The sequence below is a fragment of the Euwallacea similis genome, chromosome 13 (genome assembly GCF_039881205.1).
Source record: "Euwallacea similis isolate ESF13 chromosome 13, ESF131.1, whole genome shotgun sequence".
Classification (NCBI taxonomy): domain Eukaryota; kingdom Metazoa; phylum Arthropoda; class Insecta; order Coleoptera; family Curculionidae; genus Euwallacea; species Euwallacea similis.
In genome coordinates this window covers 1242177-1266803 of record NC_089621.1, presented here as the reverse complement: position 1 = coordinate 1266803, position 24627 = coordinate 1242177, and the positions used below count along the sequence as shown (strand labels likewise).

General features: G+C 37.3%; 7 protein-coding genes across 15 annotated transcripts in view; 4 read left to right on the top strand and 3 right to left on the bottom strand.

The window, feature by feature from the left end:
* The window catches only part of LOC136412969 (uncharacterized), a 28356-nt gene extending 15121 nt beyond the window's left edge, over nt 1-13235 (top strand). Inside the window, exon 5 of the transcript XR_010752443.1 lies at nt 13226-13235. The gene's annotated coding sequence lies outside the window, so the exon portion shown is untranslated. The remainder of the gene's footprint in view (nt 1-13225) is intronic.
* LOC136413220 (KIF-binding protein) lies at nt 163-2154 on the bottom strand. The gene is made up of 2 exons (XM_066396629.1): nt 1872-2154; nt 163-1821 (listed from the first exon to the last, which is right to left on the bottom strand). The coding sequence occupies exons 1-2, from the start codon at nt 2074-2076 to the stop codon at nt 239-241; spliced, it is 1788 nt and encodes a 595-aa protein (XP_066252726.1). The 5' UTR covers nt 2077-2154; the 3' UTR covers nt 163-238.
* Ccdc85 (coiled-coil domain-containing protein 85) lies at nt 3009-6180 on the top strand. 2 transcript variants are annotated; one of them, XM_066396211.1, is made up of 7 exons: nt 3009-3798; nt 4000-4175; nt 4259-4412; nt 4470-4776; nt 5433-5620; nt 5673-5810; nt 5869-6180. In XM_066396211.1, the coding sequence occupies exons 1-7, from the start codon at nt 3433-3435 to the stop codon at nt 5914-5916; spliced, it is 1377 nt and encodes a 458-aa protein (XP_066252308.1). In that variant the 5' UTR covers nt 3009-3432; the 3' UTR covers nt 5917-6180. The 2 variants fall into 2 exon arrangements, with proteins under 2 accessions (XP_066252308.1, XP_066252307.1); XM_066396210.1 differs by having other exon boundaries at nt 3010-3798; nt 4229-4412.
* On the bottom strand, nt 6604-9471 carry LOC136413299 (serine/arginine-rich splicing factor 7-like). 5 transcript variants are annotated; one of them, XM_066396771.1, is made up of 6 exons: nt 9335-9471; nt 9076-9170; nt 8846-9013; nt 8639-8792; nt 8416-8583; nt 6604-7140 (listed from the first exon to the last, which is right to left on the bottom strand). In XM_066396771.1, exons 3-6 carry the CDS (start codon nt 9003-9005, stop codon nt 6987-6989), a joined length of 636 nt encoding a protein of 211 aa, XP_066252868.1. In that variant the 5' UTR covers nt 9006-9013; nt 9076-9170; nt 9335-9471; the 3' UTR covers nt 6604-6986. The 5 variants fall into 5 exon arrangements, with proteins under 5 accessions (XP_066252868.1, XP_066252867.1, XP_066252869.1 ...); XM_066396770.1 differs by having other exon boundaries at nt 9076-9204; nt 9335-9454; XM_066396772.1 differs by having other exon boundaries at nt 9307-9451.
* Nucleotides 7727-11246, top strand: alc (5'-AMP-activated protein kinase subunit beta-1). 2 transcript variants are annotated; one of them, XM_066396768.1, is made up of 5 exons: nt 7727-8322; nt 9781-9965; nt 10015-10269; nt 10366-10574; nt 10630-11246. In XM_066396768.1, the coding sequence occupies exons 1-5, from the start codon at nt 8255-8257 to the stop codon at nt 10774-10776; spliced, it is 864 nt and encodes a 287-aa protein (XP_066252865.1). In that variant the 5' UTR covers nt 7727-8254; the 3' UTR covers nt 10777-11246. The 2 variants fall into 2 exon arrangements, with proteins under 2 accessions (XP_066252865.1, XP_066252863.1); XM_066396766.1 differs by having other exon boundaries at nt 10015-10275.
* On the bottom strand, nt 11321-12625 carry LOC136413300 (zinc finger protein 675-like). The gene is made up of 3 exons (XM_066396774.1): nt 12395-12625; nt 11673-12300; nt 11321-11617 (listed from the first exon to the last, which is right to left on the bottom strand). The coding sequence occupies exons 1-3, from the start codon at nt 12506-12508 to the stop codon at nt 11358-11360; spliced, it is 1002 nt and encodes a 333-aa protein (XP_066252871.1). The 5' UTR covers nt 12509-12625; the 3' UTR covers nt 11321-11357.
* A 1234-nt stretch (nt 13236-14469) lies between the features above and the next one.
* On the top strand, nt 14470-21269 carry LOC136412824 (zinc finger protein ztf-16). 3 transcript variants are annotated; one of them, XM_066395991.1, is made up of 8 exons: nt 14470-14671; nt 15452-15536; nt 15593-15694; nt 16853-16997; nt 17112-17447; nt 17851-18451; nt 18507-18651; nt 18908-21269. In XM_066395991.1, exons 2-8 carry the CDS (start codon nt 15500-15502, stop codon nt 19138-19140), a joined length of 1599 nt encoding a protein of 532 aa, XP_066252088.1. In that variant the 5' UTR covers nt 14470-14671; nt 15452-15499; the 3' UTR covers nt 19141-21269. The 3 variants fall into 3 exon arrangements, with proteins under 3 accessions (XP_066252088.1, XP_066252089.1, XP_066252090.1); XM_066395992.1 differs by lacking the exon at nt 14470-14671 and adding an exon at nt 14732-15043; XM_066395993.1 differs by lacking the exons at nt 14470-14671; nt 15452-15536; nt 15593-15694 and adding an exon at nt 15740-16091.
* Nucleotides 21270-24627: the final 3358 nt, after the last annotated feature.

Sequence of the window (24627 nt, the reverse complement as noted above, 5' to 3'; positions counted from 1 at the left end):
TTGACATGTAAAGCCTATCTGTCCTTGTTTGTAACAGAGTGATAATGAAAGGAAACTATAACACAAGATGACCAGTTGCCTAACCAACTCAATAATTAAAATCTCACATTAGTCAAAGCGCCCTCTATATGAATGAGGCGGCTAATTCAAAAACCCCTTGCATTACCTTTTCATAATATATTATCAATACAATAGTTACAATTAGCAAACACAACTATATATATTGAGTAAAAACTCTTTAAAAAGCTGCAGCGGACTCCTTTAACCGCAAAATTTTTACTGGTAGCAACATAACCATGTCCTTACACACGCCTAGTTCCATTGGTATAAGCTTCTGGGCCGCCGTGTGTTTTTCGCAATATTCCGCGATATATTTGTAATGCTCATACTGCTGTTCCACATTGTTTAACTGTGTATTTTTATCCATCGAAATAAATCTGCCATGCAAAGCAGCAACATGGAAGTAAGCTTGCAAGAAGGTCTTTTCTGTTTCCTCAGGGAGTTTCTCTCGCTCAGCCACATTACTTTTAAACGAGTCCAACAAACTCTCAAAATGTTTTATACTTTTACTCACTAAACTATTTATTTTAGTCAAAGCCTGCGGTGTAGGTCTCTGACTTGACTCTCGCAGTTTTTGAGATTTAATGTCAATAATATCTGAATAAGTCTGTCCTAATTCAAACCATATGTACCTACAATAGCTCATATAGTATTGAGGGTTAACACTATTGATAACATGTTCTAGTAAGTCAATCCTTCGCTTCTGCAATTTTGCTTGGTTGTCTTGGTCATCTTCAAAAAACAATAAGTTCAAATACAACTGACTGTGATCCTGAACTATTTCAATGTAATCCGAAGCCAGCGATTCTAAATTGTAATACTCTTGAGCAACTTTGATATAGTACAAAGTTTTGAGAAAAACTTTTTTAGCATCTGATGATTGTAAAATAATTTTATCGCTGATTTGTTCTTCATATAAAGTAATATCAATCCCATTAAAGGACAAGTTCTGTAAGTCTTCAGAAGTCACATTGGCATCATCAGATATATTCATTTGTGACAGATCAGAGACTAAATTGCATTTTTCATCAATATCTTCAGTGTGGGCTAGTAGCCTTTCTTTTGACTTTCCAAGCAGGAAAATGCCATATTTTATCCAACAGCGTGCAACATCTGCATTTCGGTGATTAAAAGTCTCCAGTTTAGACTCATATTCCTCCCCCTTGTCTACTTGCTCATCTAACTCTGCTTTGTATTTATCCAGGATAAATAAACTGGCAGCCAGATGATGTCTTGCTTGCTTGAAGCCACACTTCTCCATAAAAAACTGTGACAATGTAGCAGAATTCAAAGCCCAATCTATGGGGTCATAATCAGCCATTTCCAGTTGTCTTTGTAGAGTGATGTGGCAATAAATTGCACTTTTAAAATTTTCATTGAGTTTGCCAAATATTTGCGCCAAGTAGTATAATGTGAGAGTATACATTTTTTCCATATTTCTGAGAGCAACCTCTGCATTGTAAGTCTCAATACTTGGTTCAAACAGCTCAGAGATGTCAATGGGAACTTTACCTGATGTTTTAAAACTTTGGTATAAGCTTGCACCTTTATTGAGGTAAGTTTTGGATTTTTCTGGCTCTAGTTGGGCCCACAGAATCCCAAACTGGTTATACATGTTCAGGGCCACCAAAACAACCTCAGGGAGATGCTCAAACTTCTCAATAATCTCTCTACATTTCTCCAAGTGCTTTTCCCCAGTGGAGCCTTCCTCTGTATCAATCGCCACCATGCCAAGATACAAATAAACTGTCCCGTGCATAGCTGAAAGCTTAAGTAATTCACAAGAATACAAGTTATGTATGAGATATTACCAGTAAGTTTAATGTTTTCAGACCCTTCAAGACTTCGCAGGAGTTTTTCTATATTAGCCTTCATTCCTATGAGGATTTGCCTTGCCGAGTATTGGGAAAGGTATGGTTCATTTTCAGGATCAGATTTGCTGTCTTTAAGGAGCAGTTTGATTACCTTCTGGTATTTTTCTTGCAGGTCAACAAAGGCCTCTTTATTTATGGTCATTGCGCAAAAATATGAAATCAAGTTCTTGAGGACCTATTGGTAGTTTATTCTTAATTAAAAATTGATAGAAGTTTTAGTATTTTGTCCTAAATTTTAGTGACATTTAAATTTCCAGATGTTTTGTAAACAAATAGACTGTCATTTATCAATTGCGACATCTGGAAGGCTCTTGTCATTATGGCGGAAGTTAATTTAGCAACCACCATTACTTAAGCAGAGCAATTGCAGAGTAAAAAAAAGTTTTATATTAAGGGCAGATCGCACATGAATAAATATAAAAGATAAAGATAAAACATGAATTTAAGAGTTTCTCACACGCTTCTTTAAGAGCAAGATTAGAGGGCATTTATACCTACAGGTACCAAAAGCACTACCCAATTAAAATAGGTCGAGAAGGATACCCAGAACGGACCCAACATTTGGGTGTTAAAGGAAATACTTATCTATAAAGATGATTGTACTTTTTTTGAATTTTACGTTTAAGTGAAATTCGAGAGGTTAATATAAGATTAATTTAAAACAAAGTTTAATTCTTTCACTACTTCAAAGTACTACATGTAGTACTCATGATTTCCTGGAAGTGTCCATATTCAGACCCCATAATTACTATACTCTATTTAACATTTTAAACGTATTGTCTGTATCATAAATTTCCACTCCCAGTGATTTCTATTCAGTTGAGATTTAAATTTGACCAGAGACGGTCAACACCACCACTTTAAAAAAATTTAATAACCCAGAGATCACGGAAGGACCATGAAAGTCCATGTGGATCTTTGACGAACTTCATCTTTCATATCGCCCCAACTCCCAAGTTAAAAAAATAACCTTAAATAACATTTTAATTAGTTGAAGCCTCTTAGCAAGGGGACATCATTGGTGCAGATCGTTCATAACTAAAACGTAGTACAATACCCAGGCATTCAAGATCTCAAGACTTCCACCACTCACCTACCTGCTGACGTTCAAAAAGTTAACCAGAGTCAAAGCGCGGCCATGTTGCTGTTAGTACCACAACGCGTACCCACCTACGGTCGTACCTTTCAATAAATAACCCGCGTATTCTATGAACAATGTGTTTAAAATGCCAATTAATGGCAGTCAATACCAGTGTTGTTGCTATTAAGAACAGTACTCGGTAGTACTGAAGCATTCAGCGCTTGCAGACAAACATACCGAACACGAATTGATTAGTATGCAAAACTGATGTGAGTTTCTTAAAACGTACTACTTTATATGACCTACATCTGGGAGAAAAGGTAAAATTTACATAGTACCAGCTACGTCAGTACTATTTTGGGGTCATGGTGGCTCGATACGGTTCATCTAAGGACTGTTTAAGCTGTTCCTCATAACATGTCCGGCAAAAAACCGTTCTTGACCGCGAAATCTAGCACGGGCGAAGTAGCTCCTTCGGGTACCGCCATACCGCCTCGGTACCAACCACCCCCGATTCCCAACGCCGCCACTGGGATCCTAAAGCATCCAAACGCGAAGGATGCTGCAAAACTTTATCCTGCGAAAGTGCCGGACCAAAATTTAGTCAATCCCAAATACTATCCTACTGCCCAGCTTCCAAAACAGTATTATCCCGCTCATCAGTACCCTCAACAAAGTGTACCTGCAATACGGCCTGAAGACCACAATACCAAAATAACTCAAGTTCAAGTGCACCAACCTGATATTAGGAGCAGACCATTGGATGAACCAGGAATTCCTCAAGTAAGTATACTACAGTATAATTAGTTTCATATATTATTATTTAAAGTATAATGCTCTAAATGCTATTAGAACTCTACTTCTTGTCTAGCGACTAATTTGCATATAATACTGTAACAACTTTCCTGTACTCAGTTTAATTGGTATAATTTACGTCAAATTCATAAGATTTATTGAAGGTTTTTCTTTGAAAATTGTTTACAGGTGAATTCCAACGATTTAAGAGCAATTCCGGTGGGCTTACCTCAGGTCGGACAAGAAATACGAATTCATAGACCCTTAGTGCGATACGAGGACGAATTTCTCAGACAAGACATGCTCAAGTTTGTCCGAAAGCCCGATGATCCTCGATTGATATCCACTGCCCAAGACCCTGCAAGGTACTTTTATGTCCCCATTAAATCAATAGAAATTACTATTATTCCGTGAGCAGGCATATGCAGAGCCTTTTACTGGACCTAAGGGCCTTAAAGGAGCAAAACCAGCACTTGGCGGATGATAATCAAGAGCTGAGAGACCTTTGCTGTTTCCTCGATGATGATAGGCAGAAAGGCCGAAAATTAGCCAGGGAATGGCAGAGATTTGGTCGGTATACTGCTAGTGTTATGAGACAAGAGGTTGATACTGCAAAACGCAAGCGGACTTTTTATTTAATTTGAAACATCCCAATCTAGGTCAGCGCCTATCAAAACAAGTTGCGAGAGTTAGACAACAAACAGCAGGAACTCATTAAAGACAACTTGGAGCTTAAAGAGCTTTGCCTCTACTTGGATGAGGAGCGAGGCAATGCCATTTGCCCCTCTTGCGGTAGTGGTACCACCACAACAAACTTGAGGGATGACGGGGACGGTTCCAGTAGCAGTACAAATGCCGATGAACCGGCTGTACCCCAGCAGTTTAGTACTAATGGGCCTCGGAGATCTGCCAGCAGAGAAAGGATTCTGCACGAGAATTTGGCAAGACAGAGGAGCACTTTCAATGGTACGTTAAAAACTTAAATTTCAAAGGCGCGAAACGAAGATGAAGATGACCTAGAATTCTTGTAACAGATCAAAGACCTTTGACGTACGTGTGAAAATATTTCTCACTTTCATTTCGTTTTCGTATCGTTCATGTGCACTTTCAAATTTTTCGTTTAACACCAAAAACTTCCTTATTCAGATATTGTCTGAAAAGCTATAACACCTTGCGGGAAGGCATTTTTTACCTGAAATTCCGATGAGATTAAATGCCCACATTCACTAGTTTGCCGCTTTTTAAAACCCATTTTACAACTCGGCTATTATCACAAATATGTCTATGCTTTTATTCCACTAGGGATATATAAGATGACATTTTCTTTCATGGTTGCGGGGGCCTTGTGGATAATACTCAAGTTCAATTAACAATAACGTGAGAAAAGTCGAGCATGAAGCCTATAATCAAATCTAATTATCCGGGAACGACGGCATTTGCGTGTGAATATAAGAACAAAGAACTTTCCTTAGATTGGACGATGATTAAACGGATCTGAGAAATCGGGAGACTAAACAATCGTTCCTGCCTATTTTGCATAATAATGAACTTGAACCAAATGTTAATAAATATTCATAAACTTATTCCTGACGAAATGGTGAATTATACAATTCTTTCTCCAGACCAAATAATGCAGTATGTTCGAAGCCTCGAACAAAGAGTGAAGCAACTGGAGGAAGACAAGAGATGTCTCACCCACAAAATAAATCAAATTGCTACTACAACGGGAGATCCCAGTTTGGCTGTTCCCTCAGAACCTCCCCTTGGAGGACTTAGTGGGCGGCCTGAGGCAGTCGTAAGAGCTTTACAAGTGCGTATGATTCTTTATACCGTGAATTAAACTTAAAATGATTGATTAATAGGTCCTCGAAGTAAGAGAACAATTAGAAAGAGACGGACGAACTTTGGATAGAGCTGAAGTTACTTGTGACGGGTCTACCCAACAGCAACAGCAAGATATGGATGAAGGACAAAAGGCTCTTTTGTGGGAGATGTGTAATGTATGCGTTAAGCCCTTAGAAAGGGATATATTTTATAATTTATTGCTTACAATTGCAGGTGGTTTGGAGAAAACTTGAAGAAGGGCCTCCGCCATCTAGAAGGTAGGATCTTGCCCCTCGACCAGTTATTAATTTATTTTTGTAAATGTTTACGTAACTTTAACAGCATATAGTTTAAAGCCATTGTAAGCGATTCAAATTTGATCTTACTTGCCATTTCTGAAGTACATTTGTACCACAACCAGAAGCTTTATAAAGGCCGATAAGTATTAAGAAAATTTTATATTTATTTTTTACTTTTGTTACTCTTTAAATTGTTTCGTTCTATTTTTTAAATCTTATTAATGTACAAAAATACATTTACTTTTATGAGAGTGGAGTTTTCTTTTAAATACTTGTTTGCCCGTGAGTTTTGAATGATTTTTAAGAGTTAAGCCCGAGTGTCATGAATAAGAAAAATCTCCAATTAATTTAATAAAATTGACTTTAATAGTAATAATAGTCCGTTTATTGCTAAAGGATATCGCAATACAGTGACCAAGCAAGGTTTTTTTCTGACAAAGGCAAATATTAAAAATATACAGATAACAAAAGCAACATACTAATTTGTTTTGTTATAGGTTTTCAAAGAAGTTTTAGAATGAAGGTGGAGAAGACACCAAACAAGTATTGTTTGCATACTCTTTTAGGTTGTGTAAAGAAACTACGCAAAGAACTGGAACGATTTCCTTTCCGGACATGACAAATGTCTATGTCACCTATTTTAAAGAGGTTCAATAAGGTGTCAGCATAATCAGGTTCAACTCGTTTATCATCACTACATTAATTTTCTTAACAACACTTAAGAATTAAAGAAAACCGTTGAGGTGTCATACATATAGTGACAACTAGGAAAAATGTGTCTGTAAATCGGAACTTACAGAACAAGTGTTTTAGAATATTGTGATCCAATGCCATTTTTAAAAATGCTTCCTAATTAATTCGTTATCCATCAAAACATCAGGAATTTTGTAAAGCTAAATAGACAAAACATTAATGGTTTTAACCAACAAAGTCTTTACTTATAATAATCTAAAACACTTCGTAGTAGCGCTACTTATAAACAGTGGTTGACGTAATAAACCTATATATAATGAGCAACCAGCAAATTAGGCCAATCAACTCAATACCTGAAACTCAATGATGCCTTCGGCTACTGCCTTCGGAACGCCTCCTGGTGCGTCCGAATTCATCGGTGGAGCTCCTGCGGGACCTATGGGAGGATCTCCCCCCGCTTCTCTGGTGATCCTTATCGCGATCGCTTCGGTGGCTTCTTCTTTCCCTTCCGTAACTAAAAACCAGACCAAACACACGTCAACGACCCCCCATGGCACGCCACCACTTCTCATTTTTCAGCCATTCGGTAACATCGCATTTGGAACCATAGTTGACCATCGTGACCATTTTAATTGACTCGCTTTAACCCATTTAACGACTAACCAAAACATCATACCAACTAATACCATGTGCCTGACAAATCACAAAACAATTAGGTGTCAGCATCAGATTAGTTCAATTCGTGATATACATAAATATATAACATTCTATGTGCTAGGGGATGATTCTATGACTATCTCACGAAAATCTGATGTATTTTAATGAGACAGCTCCAAGAATATCTAACAAAATGTGGGGAAAGGAATAAAAATAAATATGGAAGCCATAAACTAAAATCCATGTTTTTCACTTTGATGATGCCCTTGGAAGTATTTATGTATCAACCCAATTAAAACTGATAAGAAAATTACGCATTCTATTATGTTACGTTACATTATTTGTTTGAATTACACAGACGAGAAAAGCAACCACATGGATTTTAATTTATCCCAGTAGTTTTAATTTTATTGAATTATCATCATCAAATTGAATTTGGACGTGACCAAAGAAAATTCATTTTGTCCCTTTTCTTTCCAAGAGCACGTATCTGGTTAACATTAAGTTTTAAATAGATCGAACTTCACGCGCAATTCAATATGCCAACAACCATAATTAATTAAATAGGATCACTGAAATAAACCCACTCAAGTGGACTTATAAAAAATAACGTCAATTAGGCCAACAGTGCCAGTAATTGGATGGTTCCTTGAACAAAATAATAGACTGCATTAGGCAGAAAATATAATCACTTCCATTACTAAGTAGTGACCCTTGTCTCTCTAATTGTTTACACAAATAAGTAAACATTAATGCGTTGCTCATTGGATTATCACTTTCCTACAGAATAACGCAGAATTACCAAACAAAATCTTACTTACTTTAGCGAGCAATTTACCTTCAAATTGTATGGCTTAAATTTTTATGGCAATTAACTGAATAAGGGGGCCAGTTCTGTTAAGCAGTTATTGTTTGTGTTCAGTGCCTTGAATTAATCCATTTAACATTGATAAAACCTTAAAGCCAGTGCAATGACTGACGATTCTGTTACAACGGAAAACCCCGAAACTATGTACAAAAATGTTTCTTTCCTAGGTAAGTAAAAATTTCTTATCAAATGCCTTGATGTTTGGGACAAAATAAATTTTCCTATTCTAAACACAACTTACTAACACCCAGATTCTCAACTTACCGATCTTTGCGGCTGTCACTTCCCCCTGTAATCTCAGGGCAATCTCTATAAAAGTGACCATTATAGCCACATTGGTAGCATCTCATATTATTTGAGTATAATCGGCGACCCTGGCCCCTAGTTCTAGGCCGGGCATAGGACACTCTAATGCGAGTACCACACAAATCTCTGAAAACAAAAAGCAAAATATTCAAGTATCCTCAAACATCATGCATGGACTTACGCTCCATCACAAGCCTTTAAGGCAATTGCGGCATCTTTTTTATCTTTGAACACTGCAAACCCAAAACAAGGCCTACTGTTCGTCAACCACACCTCTCTAAGCTCACCATAAGGAGCAAATATCTTCTCAAGATCACGTTTTCTTACATCATCCCCTGTAAAGTGAGTTTTAAAGGTTTGGATGTGAGTTCCTACACATGTGTAGTACCAATATCTGCAATGTGAAGCCTATAGCCATCTCGCTCACTGCTATTGCTGCGAGACCTAGATCTGGAGCGACTTAAAGAAGAGCTGAGACTAGCTGATCTGCTTTTACTTGCACTGCTTGCAGAGCGACTTCGGCTTTTAGGTTTGCCGGAACTGGCCATGTCCACTCCTTGTTGATAAAAGAAATATAATAAGCTGAAAATGTTGTGAAAAGCTGGAGAAATTACTTACAGGTGCTGTATGCTGAAATGGTTTGTCCTGTGCCAGATCCTGAATATGCACAATTGCGCCCTGGCCTATTATTGGGATGATATTCAAAAAACTCCCTAAAAGTGTTTTACAGCTCGTCAAGTGTATAGTCTTTAAAATATGTTTTATGTGGAAAAATAGTCAAAGTGATAAGAATTTCAAGGAGGAAAGGGTACAAAATGAATATACATGAAAATGATGATTATTAAGTACCACTTGATCAATGTACTGACATCTTTACCTGAAAGATAATTTTCACAGGAATCAGGAAAGTGGCCAATACCGTGTCTGTATTTCACTGTTTCCACCGATGGGTATTATTATCCTGTTGGTAAAGTTGCCAGGACATTGATCATTGATTTATTACACTAAAGAAAAGTGGAGAAATTGCCATTTTGATGTTCATGCTTCAACAATGAGCGATCGACATTGACTAACTACAAAACTGACATACTCGGAACATATTTTCCTCTATTTTAAGTTGTACTTTAAAGCGAGACAGATACCCCGAACGTTAAAGCCACCAAAGCAAAACGGCGGGCCCTCTGATGAGAGAAACGCGAATTAAACGCATCACACATGTTTCCTCCATATTTGTTTATATCTTGCAGTCCCTTTCGACATTTAAATATTCCATTAATTTTTTAAAAAAGCAGTATTTTCACACATTATGGGTAATGCAGGCAGCGGCCCCCCTCCTAGGGACAGACAGAAATCATCTGACACAGCGCCGTCATCGCCTATGAAAGAAGGACAGGCGTTTACCTTCGATAGAGCCCCCGAGAAAATGGGGTTCCCTGTGTCCCACGACGAGGGCGAGCCCTATTTTACCCCCTCCGAGGAGGCTTACAATAGGCCTAGAGCTAATACAGGTAAAACTTAGAATTGACGATTAACGTAAAACCTATTTTTGTGTAATAGTTTCAGAAGGATCTAACATAACAACCACCACAACGAACACTAAGACGCCCACAGTATTCCGCTGGGAAGGTGGTGGTAGAGAAGTATATATTTCTGGCACTTTCACCAACTGGAAAACTATCCCTATGGTGAGCAGTCATGGGGACTTTGTTACCATTCTTGATTTACCTGAAGGAGAGCATCAATATCGGTATTTGGTAGATGGTGAATGGAAAAATGATCCTCATAACAAAGTAGTTGAAGACGAAACCACAGGTAAAGGTAAATGAATTTTTTAATTTTTTTTATTTTAAATTTTTAAGTTGTTTTTTATCAAACATAAAAGGATTTTTCTTAATTTATTTTCTTTAGGAGACAAGAACAACTCTATTACAGTGAAGAAATCAGATTTTGAAGTTTTCCAAGCCTTGGCAAAAGACCAAGAAAGTGCAAAGGAGGATCAGCAAAAAGAATTCACTCAAGAGATACCAGTTTACAAGCCATGGGAAAAGAACAGTGGCCCTCCAATCTTGCCACCCCATCTGCTGCAAGTGATTTTAAATAAAGACACTCCCTTATCTGTGAGTAATACAATTTTGCCTACAACATCTTAATGTTCTTCACTAAATTTTTTAGTGTGAGCCAACCCTGTTGCCTGAGCCAAATCACGTGATGTTGAACCACTTGTATGCTTTATCAATCAAAGATGGTGTCATGGTGCTTAGCGCCACCCACCGATACAGAAAGAAATATGTTACCACCCTCTTATATAAGCCAATCTAAGGATAGACGATTGTTTTAGAGAAATTCATGCAGTGAACACACAGTCTTTAAGACTTCGCACAGAAGCAATATTCAGTGTCAACTTTATTAAATTGTTTCTTAAAATTAAAATGTGTTGCTGGAGCAAGGAATTCAGCATCTACAAAGTCTTAACTTCATTGAAGATGTGATGTTGGTGTTGAAAATGCAGTATAGATGAATTTCACAAAAATGTTGCAATAACAAAACGACGCTAGTTTTTGCTTATGTGTGTTGAGTCTTTACGTTTCATTTATTTGTTGTATTATTTATATTGATTCCTTGTAAAATATATATTCAACTCCAGGCTGGTTTCATGTAGTAAACTAAGATAAAAATAGGTAAATTTAACTGAATCAATGTTAGATCTACTATTTTGTATATAAGAGAAATCAATTTAATTGTAATGTAAAACCTATTTGTGCATCAATTAATAAAAGTGATATTGAAATCATTTGGCCCTCAAATTTAATCATATGTGTTGTGTTTCTACTAAAATTCACTTAAAAATTATTAAAATAATATAAAAAAATCCAATTAAACTTTATTCTAATAACTCTGGCCTACACTATGCTATGTTTAGATTTTAAATGTGTCATTAATGACACTTTTTGTGGAAATGCATCTCCACAATAATTGCAAGTATAAGGTCTCTCATTGGTATGTTGCCTGGTATGCACCTTCAAGGCGTACGTACTGGTAAAACCCTTATTACAGTACTGACAAATATAAGGTTTTTGCCCTGTATGTGTTAGCATATGTTTCTTAAGGTCACGGACTTTTTTACCACAATGAGGGCAGGTTGTTTTCCGTGCATCTGGGTCTAAAAAAATGAAAGCAAATCTCACACAAATTGAAATATCATTAAAAAGACTTGCCGCTATGCAGCTTAAGGTGCCTTGTGTGCTCTCCTCTTAACTTAAAACACTTCCCACAAAATTCGCATGTGTAGCAATTGCCCATATGAAGAAATTTGTGTGATCTGAGGGATTCAGAGTTTTTGAATACCTTCCCACACTCTTTACATTTAATAGGAGTTTCTGAATGCAATTTAATATGTTTGCTTAAATTATCAGCTCTAACTACTACTCCACAAACATTGCACACCCCTGGGGAAACATGTTCTGATCTTCTATGATTATAAAGTTTTAGTTTTGAGTTAAATAACTGCTCACATTCGCCACACTTATAAATCTGTTTCATGGCTAGAGCTCTTAGAAGAGCATCACTGTCTTTCATGGCAGTATGGGGATCACCTTTTAAGGATGTGTGGTTCTGAGACTCTAAATTGTTTTCAACTTCAAGGGCTATGGGCTCATCAGGCAAATCAATTTTCTTACTATTTCTGCATGGTTTAAATGAGCAGTGTGCCTGCTTGAAAGTTTGCAGCCGGGCTTTTAAGTCATGATTTGTGTTAATTACTACTTTGCGAAAATTGTAGAAGTTGTTAATGTTGATGAAACAATCCTCACAGATTTGCTTTGGGAGGTCACAATTGTCTTCAATCTGCAACAATAGTTTGATCAAGGATTGCATAGATTGGAGGATAATAACTATAGATCAGTAAATGGGCTACTGCAGGTATGAAAAAGTGACACACCACTATTGAGGAGATTGTTTCAATTTTTTGGAGCAGGTCCTTCCCATCTTCAAATAGATTTTTGGCCCTTTTAGGGGCACGAAGACAAGTCCTGCATACATTGTGAAAGTTCATATTTTAGATCTTACAGAGAGCTCCGAAAAATAGTTTGAAATTCAAATTAATGGGATTATTACAAATTAATTATGGGAAAACTAAAGAAAAATAACAATTTACAAAACAGTAAACTTTGTTTGCGAGTTTTAGAAATTACAATGACAAACTAAGCCAAATGTGACAACCTAAAATTAGGTTAGATTGGTCAGTATCATTTTCTATTACATAGCAAAGGACAAGGATAAAAACGCTACACCACACAGAATTTGAAACTTATATGTAGAGAATGTAGACAAAAAAAGCATTTTCTTTAAATTAATTTATTTTTTAATGAAAATGAACTATAATTAATGACTCATAATCTACATGTTTCGGTTTGAAATGCTCTGTTAAAGACGCCTGCAGAAAAATATCTTCACAAACGTTACAAGTATAAGATCTCTCATATACATACCCCCTAACCTTATCTAAATTGAAAATTATAAGGACTGTTTTTTGAAATGCTTGAAAATCAAAATAATGACATAACCATCGTAAAATGCAGAAATAGGTTCGGCTGATTAAGAGGTTTTATTTGTGATGCTTGTAAGAAGATTCATACTACTCTCTTACTATGATACCTTTTCCTTCGCCATCGAGTCAGGATAAAGGTGAAAATTAATTTTGATTAATATGTAGATATCTTTATTTTAATAAATTAGCATAAATAAAATTGATGAAGTCGCAAATAGGCAGGAATTCTGAGGGGATTGGCACAGACTGTTAACTTTTCCGCGGCTCCCCTTCAATTTGCATGCAACTTTGAATAGATTTTTTAGTCTGATCTGAACGCGTATTTTTCACAATACATATTTTCCTATTCATTTAATTTCATATTTTAGATTTTCATGATAATTAAATAAAACTTACTGTCCCACATTTTACTAAGGGTCTCCCTTCATAAGTAGCATTCAAAAATGGTATGTGCCAAACAGTTTTTTCTCAATTTGGGTTAAAAATACAGATGAAAATACATTGAACCTCCCATGAGGCGTTAAGTCTAGTCGATCCTCTTAATTATTAGCTGCTTAATTAAATAGCAAAGGTAAAATGTAAAGTTTTAACTTCTTTATATCTGATATAAAGTCAAGTCACAGTCATAGGGAGATAAATTCCGTTTACCTTTGTTAAGCATATTTCCACAACAATACTACCTGTGCCCTTAAAACCCTTAAAAATAGCGGGGTTCTTATGACGAGAAAATAATTCCACTTTTTTCCCACCTGTTGCCAGGTCAAAGAGAGTTTTAGCGAAGCAACGAAATTTAGCTCAATCCCAATATTCATACTTCTATGTTCTTGCATCGAGGCTTCAAATTAATAACGCTCCTCCGAATATGCAAAAACTCCACATCTTAAGTAACCAGCGTACCCGCTACAGCGCGAAGAAGTCGGCTTTCGTAAGATCCCATTCCCAAGTCCTGTTTGGAGAACTGCGCGGACGCGCTGACATGTTTACCTACTTTTTAATTTAAACCCATAAAAGCTTATTTTCGTTTATTTCGCAATCACTCAACTTCCCTTATCGTAGAAATTTGCCTCATTCAATCGATTTTGCCGAAAATTCACACTGGGAACCAGGCGCATTTGTAGAAATCATGATTTTACGCAATTGGCTTAATTCCCATCTCTAGAAGGAGGAGACAGGTCCTGATTTTGCGGTTTTCAAACACGTTTTTTTTGCGCGGGCACTGGTTAACACAGCGCCAGGCAGGCCAGCAAAAAAGAAAAATAAAAAGTTATAATTGGCAACGATGACAACACTGCAGAGGTCATTAACGTATGATAATTTCTAATGACGAGTCAATTAGGAACAAGTGTCAAAATACCGCGATGACAGTTCTTCTAACCTCACATAACCTGTTGTCAAAGTGACAACTTCTGTGCAGTTTCATGTTTCTGCAAAAATCATCGTAACTTTCTTTTATATTTATGCGCGTTTGAAACAGTTATTGCAATGAAGATTTGTAAAATAAGCACTAGCCTAAGTCCGCCTCTGTCCAGGGCCACGATCCCACTTCCCCTGCCAGGTCAACGTCAACCTGGAACGGCTCGAAAAGCGGTCAACCAACAGAATGAATGTGTACAGGTGTTTTTTAATGTAGACTGCAGTTTCACAGTTAAAAATCCGATCCCAGAGCCTGTAAGTACAAGCATTTTGTTAATAGATGTTCAATGTGTACGGATTAATGTTGTGTCAGTTGATGAAACGATGTTATTTGTTGATATCTAGTGCATAAAGTGCAGTGTTCTCATTAGAGACATCCTCCTATCCCAAAATGTAACGTTACTTGACGGCAGGCCTCTTTGCTTACGTGTTCAAGCCTTTGGCCCGCTTTAACATTTATCAGTGGTTATTTGCCTGGATTTATTTAATATTTACTAGTTATTTAATGTAATGCCGTGCTGCTTTGAGCACTGCGTGACGTAATTTTGTGCAGACATACAGAACCAACTTTTCAAGCCTCTGGCACCACTTTACATGACCTGCTGCGAAAAATAGGTTACATCAAAGGTGGGCCCCATTCTGGTTATTGAACTGAATATTTTGCAATTACTGTTAGTTCAGAGTCTCATTGCACAAATTCTTGGGCATTTCAGCGGCCCGTTTTAGTTTTGTCTGTGATACATGGGCTTAATTTGTTTATTTTCTAGTCTAATTACGGTTTTGTTGTTTATGGTCAGTTTTTGTTAAAATGCACTGAGCAATTTGGGTTTTGAAACCAACCTGTGGGCAGTGTTTTATTTTACTTCATGTGAAAGCACTTATTGTACTCTACCTCATGCATGCATCATCCAGAGTTTTGAAAATCTTATCAGTTTGAGTATATTATCTCAGGTAGACCCTTGGATAGGCCTTGATAATTCCCATTCAATTCACATAAAATCCCTAATAAAACATAATTAATTTTATCTTTCCTAGAGTGTTGATGGCCTGCTCAATAGCTCCTGACAAAATTTTTCGGTGATCATGGCTAATACTGCTACAGAAAATGAGGCAGATTCTGGTAAGTGACGAGGGCCACTAGCCCTGCAAGCAGCTAATTAATCAAATTGGACTTAGGAAGCAGTGTTCTACCTGTAACACTACAAGTTGAGAAGCAGGAAGATGACCAACTTGAGGACAGAGTGACTGGCTCCAATTCAAATTACGATTCGTCCGAGGGTGAGTATAAATATTTTCTGCCATTCTAACAAAGATTGTAAAAATAGGTCTTGACCCCATTGAGAATAATAAGATTGTTTTATTGCCCACTTAAGTGTTTGCTTTTCCCAGAGAACAATAAATTGTCGTAACCAAAATTATTGTAGTTTACGTTTTGCGATGGTCAGTCTGGGATTAGGTAGGTGGGTCCGGAGTTGTAAATAAGGTCCACATTAAAGATTTCTGAACTCCTGGTACCTTATCTTAACCTTAAACGCTTCCTACTTTAGTTCAGGTTGTGCCGTTCTCCCGTGCAGTTCTCCGGAAATTCTGATTTGACTCGTGCTTAGTTTTTGTGAAATAATGGTGGGAAGAGCTAAAACTCCTGAGATCACGCCGCGCCGCAAGCTTAAAAAAGGTACACATTTTTGAAGCAATGTTTATTGGGTTTATGTTTTATATTGATGTTTTTCCTCGCTACTATCTTGCTTTTTTGCATTTAGAGGATCAACAACGATTTTGGTCCCTGATTCTCGTGGGCTGAAATGCCCCATTCAAGTTTTACTAACGCGTGTGTCTACCTTCTTTACACGACACCTCTATCAGAACGGATTACAATTATTCCTTTGGTTTTTCGAGGATGAAAATCCGCCATTTATAGACAACAAAGTCCCAGATGACCCGAAACGAAATCTACCTGCCCGTCCTTTCTCAGGCAGTGGCCCTTAAGGGCTCCCGTCATTTTTCGTAGACTTGCAAATTATCTCGAGGAAGTGATTTACAGTTAACCTTATCAGCCAAAGGTCCCTGCTTCTTCCTAAACGCATTTAACTGATAATTGAATGGCTACATCAAACAAAAACGATTCATCGGTTGAATTTTTGAAATGTTATCGTTCTATGCAAAGCACGGATTTCTACTTGTGCACTGGTAATTCGAAATTTCACGTTTTCAATCATAACGATTTTTCCCGCTTTACATTGCGGGATTTCCTGTGTATATGCACGTTTTATCGGCATTGCCAAATTTGCAGGGTAATATCTACAGATAAAAGCCTTCTGAAGTTTAAAGGCCCATTACTGGTTCGTATTTAAATTCGCATTAGTAGTAATGAGTTTACGACACAGTAAAACGGCAAAAGGCCTGGAAGTATGTATAGAAAAACGTGTTTGTTCCTAGGATCCCACAAGTGCACCAAATGTGATTTTGAAGCCTCTTCTGCTACCGCACTCAAGAACCATACCACTATTTCACATCCACCCACGAACGAAGCTGAAATGGAGGTCGTGGAAAATAACACTCCACCTGCGGACAGGCCCCACAGGTAGGCAGTCAAGACTAGTTATAATCTAATTGCTTTCGAAAGTTATTTTTCAAAATCAAATTTTTAGTAGTTTCTCGTGTAAGAACCGACATTATTTTGTATATTTTATTGCAGGAAAATGTTCGAATGCGACGTTTGCAATATGAAATTTTCAAACGGGGCTAACATGCGGAGGCATAAAATGCGACACACAGGTGTAAAGCCCTACGAGTGCAGGGTGTGTCAGAAGAGGTTTTTTCGCAAGGACCATTTGGCAGAACACTTCACTACCCACACCAAAACGCTTCCATATCACTGTCCCATTTGTAACCGAGGATTTCAACGCCAAATTGCCATGCGCGCCCATTTCCAGAACGAACACGTTGGGCAGCACGACCTGGTCAAATCTTGCCCTTTGTGTAACTATCGAGCCGGGTCGATGAAGAGTCTACGTGTGCACTTCTTTAACAGGTAAGACTTAAAAAAATTAAATATAGCTGACAAATCTATAAAGGTTTGTGTGATAATCTGGACGCACTTTAATCACTGCGCATCTTTCTCTTTACTCCAATGATCATTTTTAAATCGATGAACTGTGCTATGTTGCTATTTTTAAAAGTTTTTCCAAAAGGTTTCTTTGAGTTCATGGTGGAGCCATCAAAGAGAATTTTGATACATAATTTTCAAAGAAATTTTAATCTCTTTGTGAGTATCAAAAAATATCTAGAACTTTATACTTAAAATAGTGAAGTTGAGCTCACTTTTGGTTAAATGTGAAGGGACAAACAGCCATTAAAGAATGAGAAATTGTGCACGCGTTGTATAATAAAAAACATAAAATTTCCATCCCTTCTAACATGAATTTCTCTCTTAGACATGGCATTGACTTGGACAACCCTGGAGCTCCAGACACACAGTCCCAGCTCATAGCCGCAGCTGCGCAGCAAGGTTTCAACGCAGTAGATGGAGCTCTTTCATCTCTAAATCAGCTCAACTCGAACGTATCAGTGAGTGTAACATCTGGCATGTCAGCCAACTACAGCGACTCTGGGGATTCTAATAACGGCAGTCGAAGTGCCGACAATGCGACCCCTCCAATGCATTTCTTGACCCCTCACGTAGAGATATCCATGGCTGACGCCCCTGGAGGAGTTTATTCGCCATCATCGGAATCCCAGCAACGAATTTCGCAGGTGGACACCCCCAGAATGGTGAACGGAGACAGCCCCAGCTCCCCACAGTCCGCAGATTCAAATTCAAATGCTCCTAGTAGTAGTCATATTCAGCCGAACTCGTTGAGAATTGAGCAGGAGACTAGCATAACGCCCTCTATATCTCTGATCCCGATTAAACAGGAACCGGGGGAAGAATACAGTGAGAGTTCGAAGAGGAATGGACCGAATGGCGGGTCCGCTGAATCTGATAGTGTGACCATTCAGAATGCCACTAGTAGCAGTTTAAGTTCGTTGATTAAGGTTGGATTTTGTTTGAATTTTGTGGGATGTTGTGTATAGGATGCATTTGTTATAGGTTTCTCCCTTGAAGACTCTGTTGAGAGATGATTTGAAGAGGAAGTTGATTTCCAGGAGCAATTCAAGCAGCAGGGGGCGGTCCACGGCTTCGCCCAATAATAACGGTGACAATTCACCCACCGATCTTAATACGATCACCAATGGTAATTTTCTACCCAGTTTCATTTCAAGTGTAGTAGGCCTAATTGTTCCGAAAAACACTAAAAATCGGCAACATCGTAACTGTCTTTTGTCAAATCGCCATGTTGATCTACATGCAACTTGTGATTGTGTGTCGTCACAATGTATTTTTTCGAAGTTAAGCTGCGTTGCCAAGCTTTGATAATTGTCGTTGAATATTAGGATTTTCTTACCTCTCTTATAACGCAAAGCGTCTATTTGCAATACTTTTTTTTTTAGGTACAATCACGTCAACGGGTCTGGAACAACCGTCTGACTCGCCGCTCTTTCGGATGATGGGCAAACGGCTATATTGTTCATTTTGCGGAATCGTTTTCCCCGATACCACGTTATATTTTCTTCATAAGGGTTGCCACTCGGAGTCAAATCCGTGGAAGTGTAACATATGCGGAGAACAGTGCTGCAATGTCTATGAATTCAACTCGCATTTGTTAAGTAAAAGTCATCAGTGACAATGAATGATTTGGGTGTAATTGGGACGGGTGAGCGCATGGTAGAGGTATCGTTTTCATTTGAGAGGTGACGAGTCATTTGTTAATTAATTCTTGGGTCAAATTTGAGGTTGGTTCCTCTGAGGATGTTTCTTTGGAAAAATGCTGAATTTACGCATGAATTCAGACATTCAAAGAAGCTATTTGCGGCAGCCTGACACGTTGCAAAATGATATAATAAGAGTGGAAAAATAGATCATTTTCAGTTAGCTTTTGGAAATCCGAGTTCGCTATAAATTCTTTCAATAACATGCAGAATGTGGTCAATTTTAGATTCAGGACACAGGTTACAGAACCCCATCTTGCAGAGATTTTGACCTCTAAAGAGGCTATCCCGAAATAAGGATTCCCGCTTTACTTGAGCAATTATAAAGAGACTAATTTGCGCTACTTAAAACGTTATCCAAGTAATTTTATTTAATTTATGATATTATAAATTTAATTCACCTAAATATATTAATTTTTAATTAAAATTTCTTATTTAGTCATTTAGGTTAAATTTCTGAAAAGTGCCAAGGGAAAAAAACTTATTTATTGAAGTATTATTTGCTGTTAGTATATGAATTTGGGAAACATGGCCACATTCTGTTAAACCCTGTATAAATCGAATTTAAAGTGCCCAGAAATTGACAATGACTTGGTTCTTAAGACTCGTTTCGACGTTAAAGGAGCTCACTCTATTCGTACCGGTTTTAATATGGTAGATTTTGCCTGCATTAGTCCGGGAAAGTGATATTTGCTCACGATTTTTTTGACTCATAAATTATCCCCAAAAGCGAGATTTTATATGAGATTTTCAACATTGGAGTGCGAGTCCAATGATTATAATGGAAGTTGGGCGATTTTGAAGGCCCTTTTAAGCAGTGTTACATCCGCTTATTTTTCAAATCCAATTTGTTTTAAAAGCCCGAATGAAATCAACATTACCCAAAAACCCCAACGTGAGGTTTAATTGAAATTTAACATTTTTTGCGGAAAATCAAGAAGGTTAATCATGTGGTCGACATGATTGCTAACAATTAATTTTAATGTGCTACGGTGCCTCTCAAAGTCGTCTTCTGCCCAGCAAAAGTGCCTTCGAAAGTTTTCTTACCCTAACGAAAAATTTCGAAAGATATTTTAGAGATGTAGATATTTTTAATAACGTAGATATTTTCCTATTGGGTATAGTTAAATTTTTAGACAATATCATAGAGTGCCTTCTAGTGACCCATACCACATATTTACATTCCAATTTAAAACCTGAAAGATTGATATATGCGTATTGCATTTCTGATTTTGGCAACAGGACATATTATTTATACATTCCCAGCTTTGTTGTCGACTAGAATTCCTGCTAGTCCATTTTCATAAGTGTAAAGCATTGTGCACACACTTTCTTAGCGATTGTTGTTAAACCCGGAAAATAATTGCTCAAGTGCCTCAAATGTACTCGAGATTCAACATAAATTGTGCATATAACGAAACAATGTCCGTCCAAAAATATTGTTGAACTTTATCAAATTATTATACACTTTGTATAGTCGATCTTTATTTTATACAGTGTAGGTTTATAGATTTTTATTAAATTGTTGATATAGGTCAAATTGCAGTCTTAAGGAGGAGTTCTTGTTAGTTGTAAATGTCTGCTAAAATTCCTCCTTACGATTTCGATCGTTTAATTTGTAGCAGCTAGTTATGAGCTTGTGTTAAGGATTAATACAGGTCTACAGTTACGTAATAATAAGCAACAATAATTCTCTTCTTATAATACATATTTTATTTATGTCCCATTTATATACGTTGTAGTTCCATCACAACCTCAATTTCCACGCACATTCCAAAACTAGTTAAAAAATGTACAGTTAATTTATTATCGCTTATATTATTTATCGGTGCAATGTACGCTCTATTCCATAACGTTTATACACATTCCACATGATATTTGCAACGAGGTGATTCATGTCACTCGATTAAAATTTTGTACCTATTCTAGAGAAAATCATATTTATTTTTAATTTATCTGTAATAGTGTATTGTACCCTTTTGTAAAGTAGTTGTTTTGTTCAATTTGGTGAATGGGATTAATAAAGAGATAATTTTTATTTTTATAGACTGAGTTTTCTCTCTGGTACCCTTTTTTACCAACGAATGAAATAACTTCAATGTGCGTTACAAGGCGCTGCATTGAATGGCCGATTTTTCCCTGTAGACACTAAAAATATGTAAAAGATGAAAGGATAATATCTGTGTAAATGATGAAACAGACACAGTATAAGTTAGTTTCATGGTTTCCGGGGAAAATATATTCCAAATAGTTGTCAATACATTGGTCTAAATATCCTAAAGGGTTTTAATTAACAGAGAGGTGGCTTCAGGTTGAGTTTCAGGCAATACTTTCATCGTCAACAATTTTGTTCACAGTAATGAAACTATATTTTATGTAATCTTGATACAATGGCGGCTAAGGTTTACACTCGCAGCCAATTGCAATTTGCGATTGATTGTTTCCAATAAAACGTGTTAATTTAACCCTTTGCGGTCGTATTCAATTTAGAAATGGGTGTCGTACTGGTCGGAATTAATTTCCGTTGAACAAACAATGATACATAATATGCAAGACTGTGATATATTATTATTATTATTATTCTATATATGAGTCAGTATTCAAGGAGTAAAAAAAAAACTCTTCATCGCTATTTTTAGTTTCACGATACACTTTTTTCGGTAACTTTTTTTGCCATTTTGGAGTATTATTTTTAAAATATATTAAAAAGCGAGAATGGGTAATTATAGCAATTATAGTTACACACAATTTGTAAAATATTATTTGGAATTCTACGAAGTAGCTCTGAATTTTGTGAATTTCTTCATTCTCGAAATGTGTCTGACTCGCCACAACATCTTGCATGGCGAGAAAGAGGCGATAACATTTGTTTAAATTGAGTTTTTTTTTTGTTTCCAATTGATATGAGCATTGTATTGGTCCGTAAATAGATTCTTTAGACATTTAGGTTCGTTTAAAGAAAGTATAAATTGATACATAGATGAATACTATATAAGGTTAGTATGGTTCTTTGCTGTGGTGACTGAGAGTAGACATACGACTGAAACGTTAAAAAATATTTGGTGGCTGAGAGCAAACATACGACCGCAAAGGGTTAATTAGCTTAAAAGGTTCCTGATTATGGATAAAGCGAACCAGGTTTCAATAGATTTGGCTGGAGAGAATCCATCTGATTATATTCAGGCTCCTACTTTCTTAAAGTGATTTGCTGTTCAGTTGAGAGCGTTATTTATTCCATTGCTAGAAAATCAACAAATTTTCTCTGCAGCTTTGTATAATTTCGAAGTTTCAATGGATTTAATGCTGAAAAGCGTAAACACTTTAAAAATCTGAGAAATAAGTTAGAGACGCATTTCGGTAGATGGCTTCTAAGCTGCTAGGTTTGTGCTTGTGCTATTGATAATACAATTGACCCCGGAAAGGTGGCGCCACCCTCACTATTCAACAATTAAATAATTGAAAATTTAATAAACATTTCACATTCACCATTGTCAAGAATCCTTTATCTTTCTTTTCATTAATAATTAATTTGTCTGCAATTGTAAATCCACAATTGACTGGTTGTTTTCTAGTAACTCAATAAGGCTTAATTCCATTCAGCAGGTAAAAGGATTCTTCCTACATTCTTAAGCCACTTTATCTACAAACCAAACCTCAGAAATGCATCATCACCAGGAAGGGCAGTATTCCACTTTTTGCCCGTAATCAGCAAATACCTCTGCGACTTATTCAGCCGTTAACTGTAATACAATTAGCGGCTTAACTGCCTGTCCATTTATTAGAACAAATCAATCGAGGTTATTAATGAGCTAGCCACTGCTAATTGTCGCTTAATGGTCTTAAACACCCCTTTGAAGAGTCAGGCTTGAGGTCAACCGCAGGCTTGGTCAATTACAATAAAAATGTTTAATGGCAGCATATTTGGGCACCGCGCCATCGGCCTCTCATTGTTGGTACCATCCAACAAACCAGTTCTTGAATTCCGCAGATTGAGGTTTTAGTCCTGGAACTACTCAGAGAAATGGAGACTTCAGATGTGATGATGCCTTAAAAGAACTGTTTTGAGCGTTTTGTATTATGAAAATTATAGGAATTGGAATTTAAATAGTTTCTGAGCGTTGGGCTAAAGCGAAGCTATGAGAATAAATTTGCGAGGATTCGAGACTTTTATGGGAACTCGTTGGGTTACCGCAAGAATTCCCCTCGCCGCCATCCAAGTCTTCCGAAATCCCCTTAGGCCGGACTGAAGTCAACAAAAATCGGACACAAATACTTGCTTTAGACGAGAAGGTTTTACTTCGCTTAGTTTAAATTACGTTAATCCTAATTTTCCAAAATTAATCCGAGCTTTCGAAAATGTATTTCTGAAAGAGTGAGGAATTCCCAAATATTAGTAAAAACGCATCGATAAGTCGTTGACCAAAGCTACTTACGTATGTAAAAGCTTCCGTTGCACCCTCATTAATCACCACTTCCGGTATAACTGAATTTACAGCCCAATTTTGGTACCTACCTCGAAAAACCATATCAGTTCAAGGGTACCTACGCGATCCCACTGTGCAGCATTATTCTCGTCTAAAGAGATACCTGAACCCATACCTTGACTTCGGCATCCATGGTCAAAAGTAATGTTTACAACAGTACCAAAAGTACCAAGAACTTCAGTGTTCCTGGCCAAGTTTTCGCCCCCATTTTTGCTCTCAAAGCTGCCCAATTCGTTGGCTTATAAACTAGATTAAGTCGAATTTTGGTGGTTCCTAATCTACAGTGATGTGGTCAAAAGTGCGCGGAATTTCGATACCGTTCGGCCTGACCATCACTGACACGAGCTGATGGGACTTTTGTATATTCTAATCTATCAGCACGAAGACAATGCCTTAAGTGATAATAACAGTGGAAAGTAACCATGTCCCAGCATGGACAGGCGGACCCATCTCCCAAAAGCTGGGAGGGCTTGTCCCCCCTGAAAGGAGACAACTCGACTGGATCTTTAGAAGAGCAGTGGACAGGGGTGGATCACCTCAGTGGGCCCCTAAATCCTTTGTGCATCACTGATGCCAATCACGAGATTTTGCGGCCCAAACCCAGAAGGTAGGAATTTCTCGCCAATCATTGTTTTTGGAGAGTTATTTGTTCAATGAACTGCGAGGTTCTTGATATTTGAAGGTGTTCCCAAGCTTTCTTTCTTTATTTAATGCAGAGCACTTTCGTTTAGTTTGTTGTAATGGAGCGTTCCCAGGTGTAACGAAATTAATTAATATGGGTATTGTGTTGATGTATGACCAGCAGAGGTTAGGAAAAGTTGGGATTTTAAGCACAGAACGAACGTATATCAAGAGTAAAATGATTTGGTTCAAGTCTAGACAGGAGGTTTCACGCTTTGTACCAGCAAGGGCTGCACC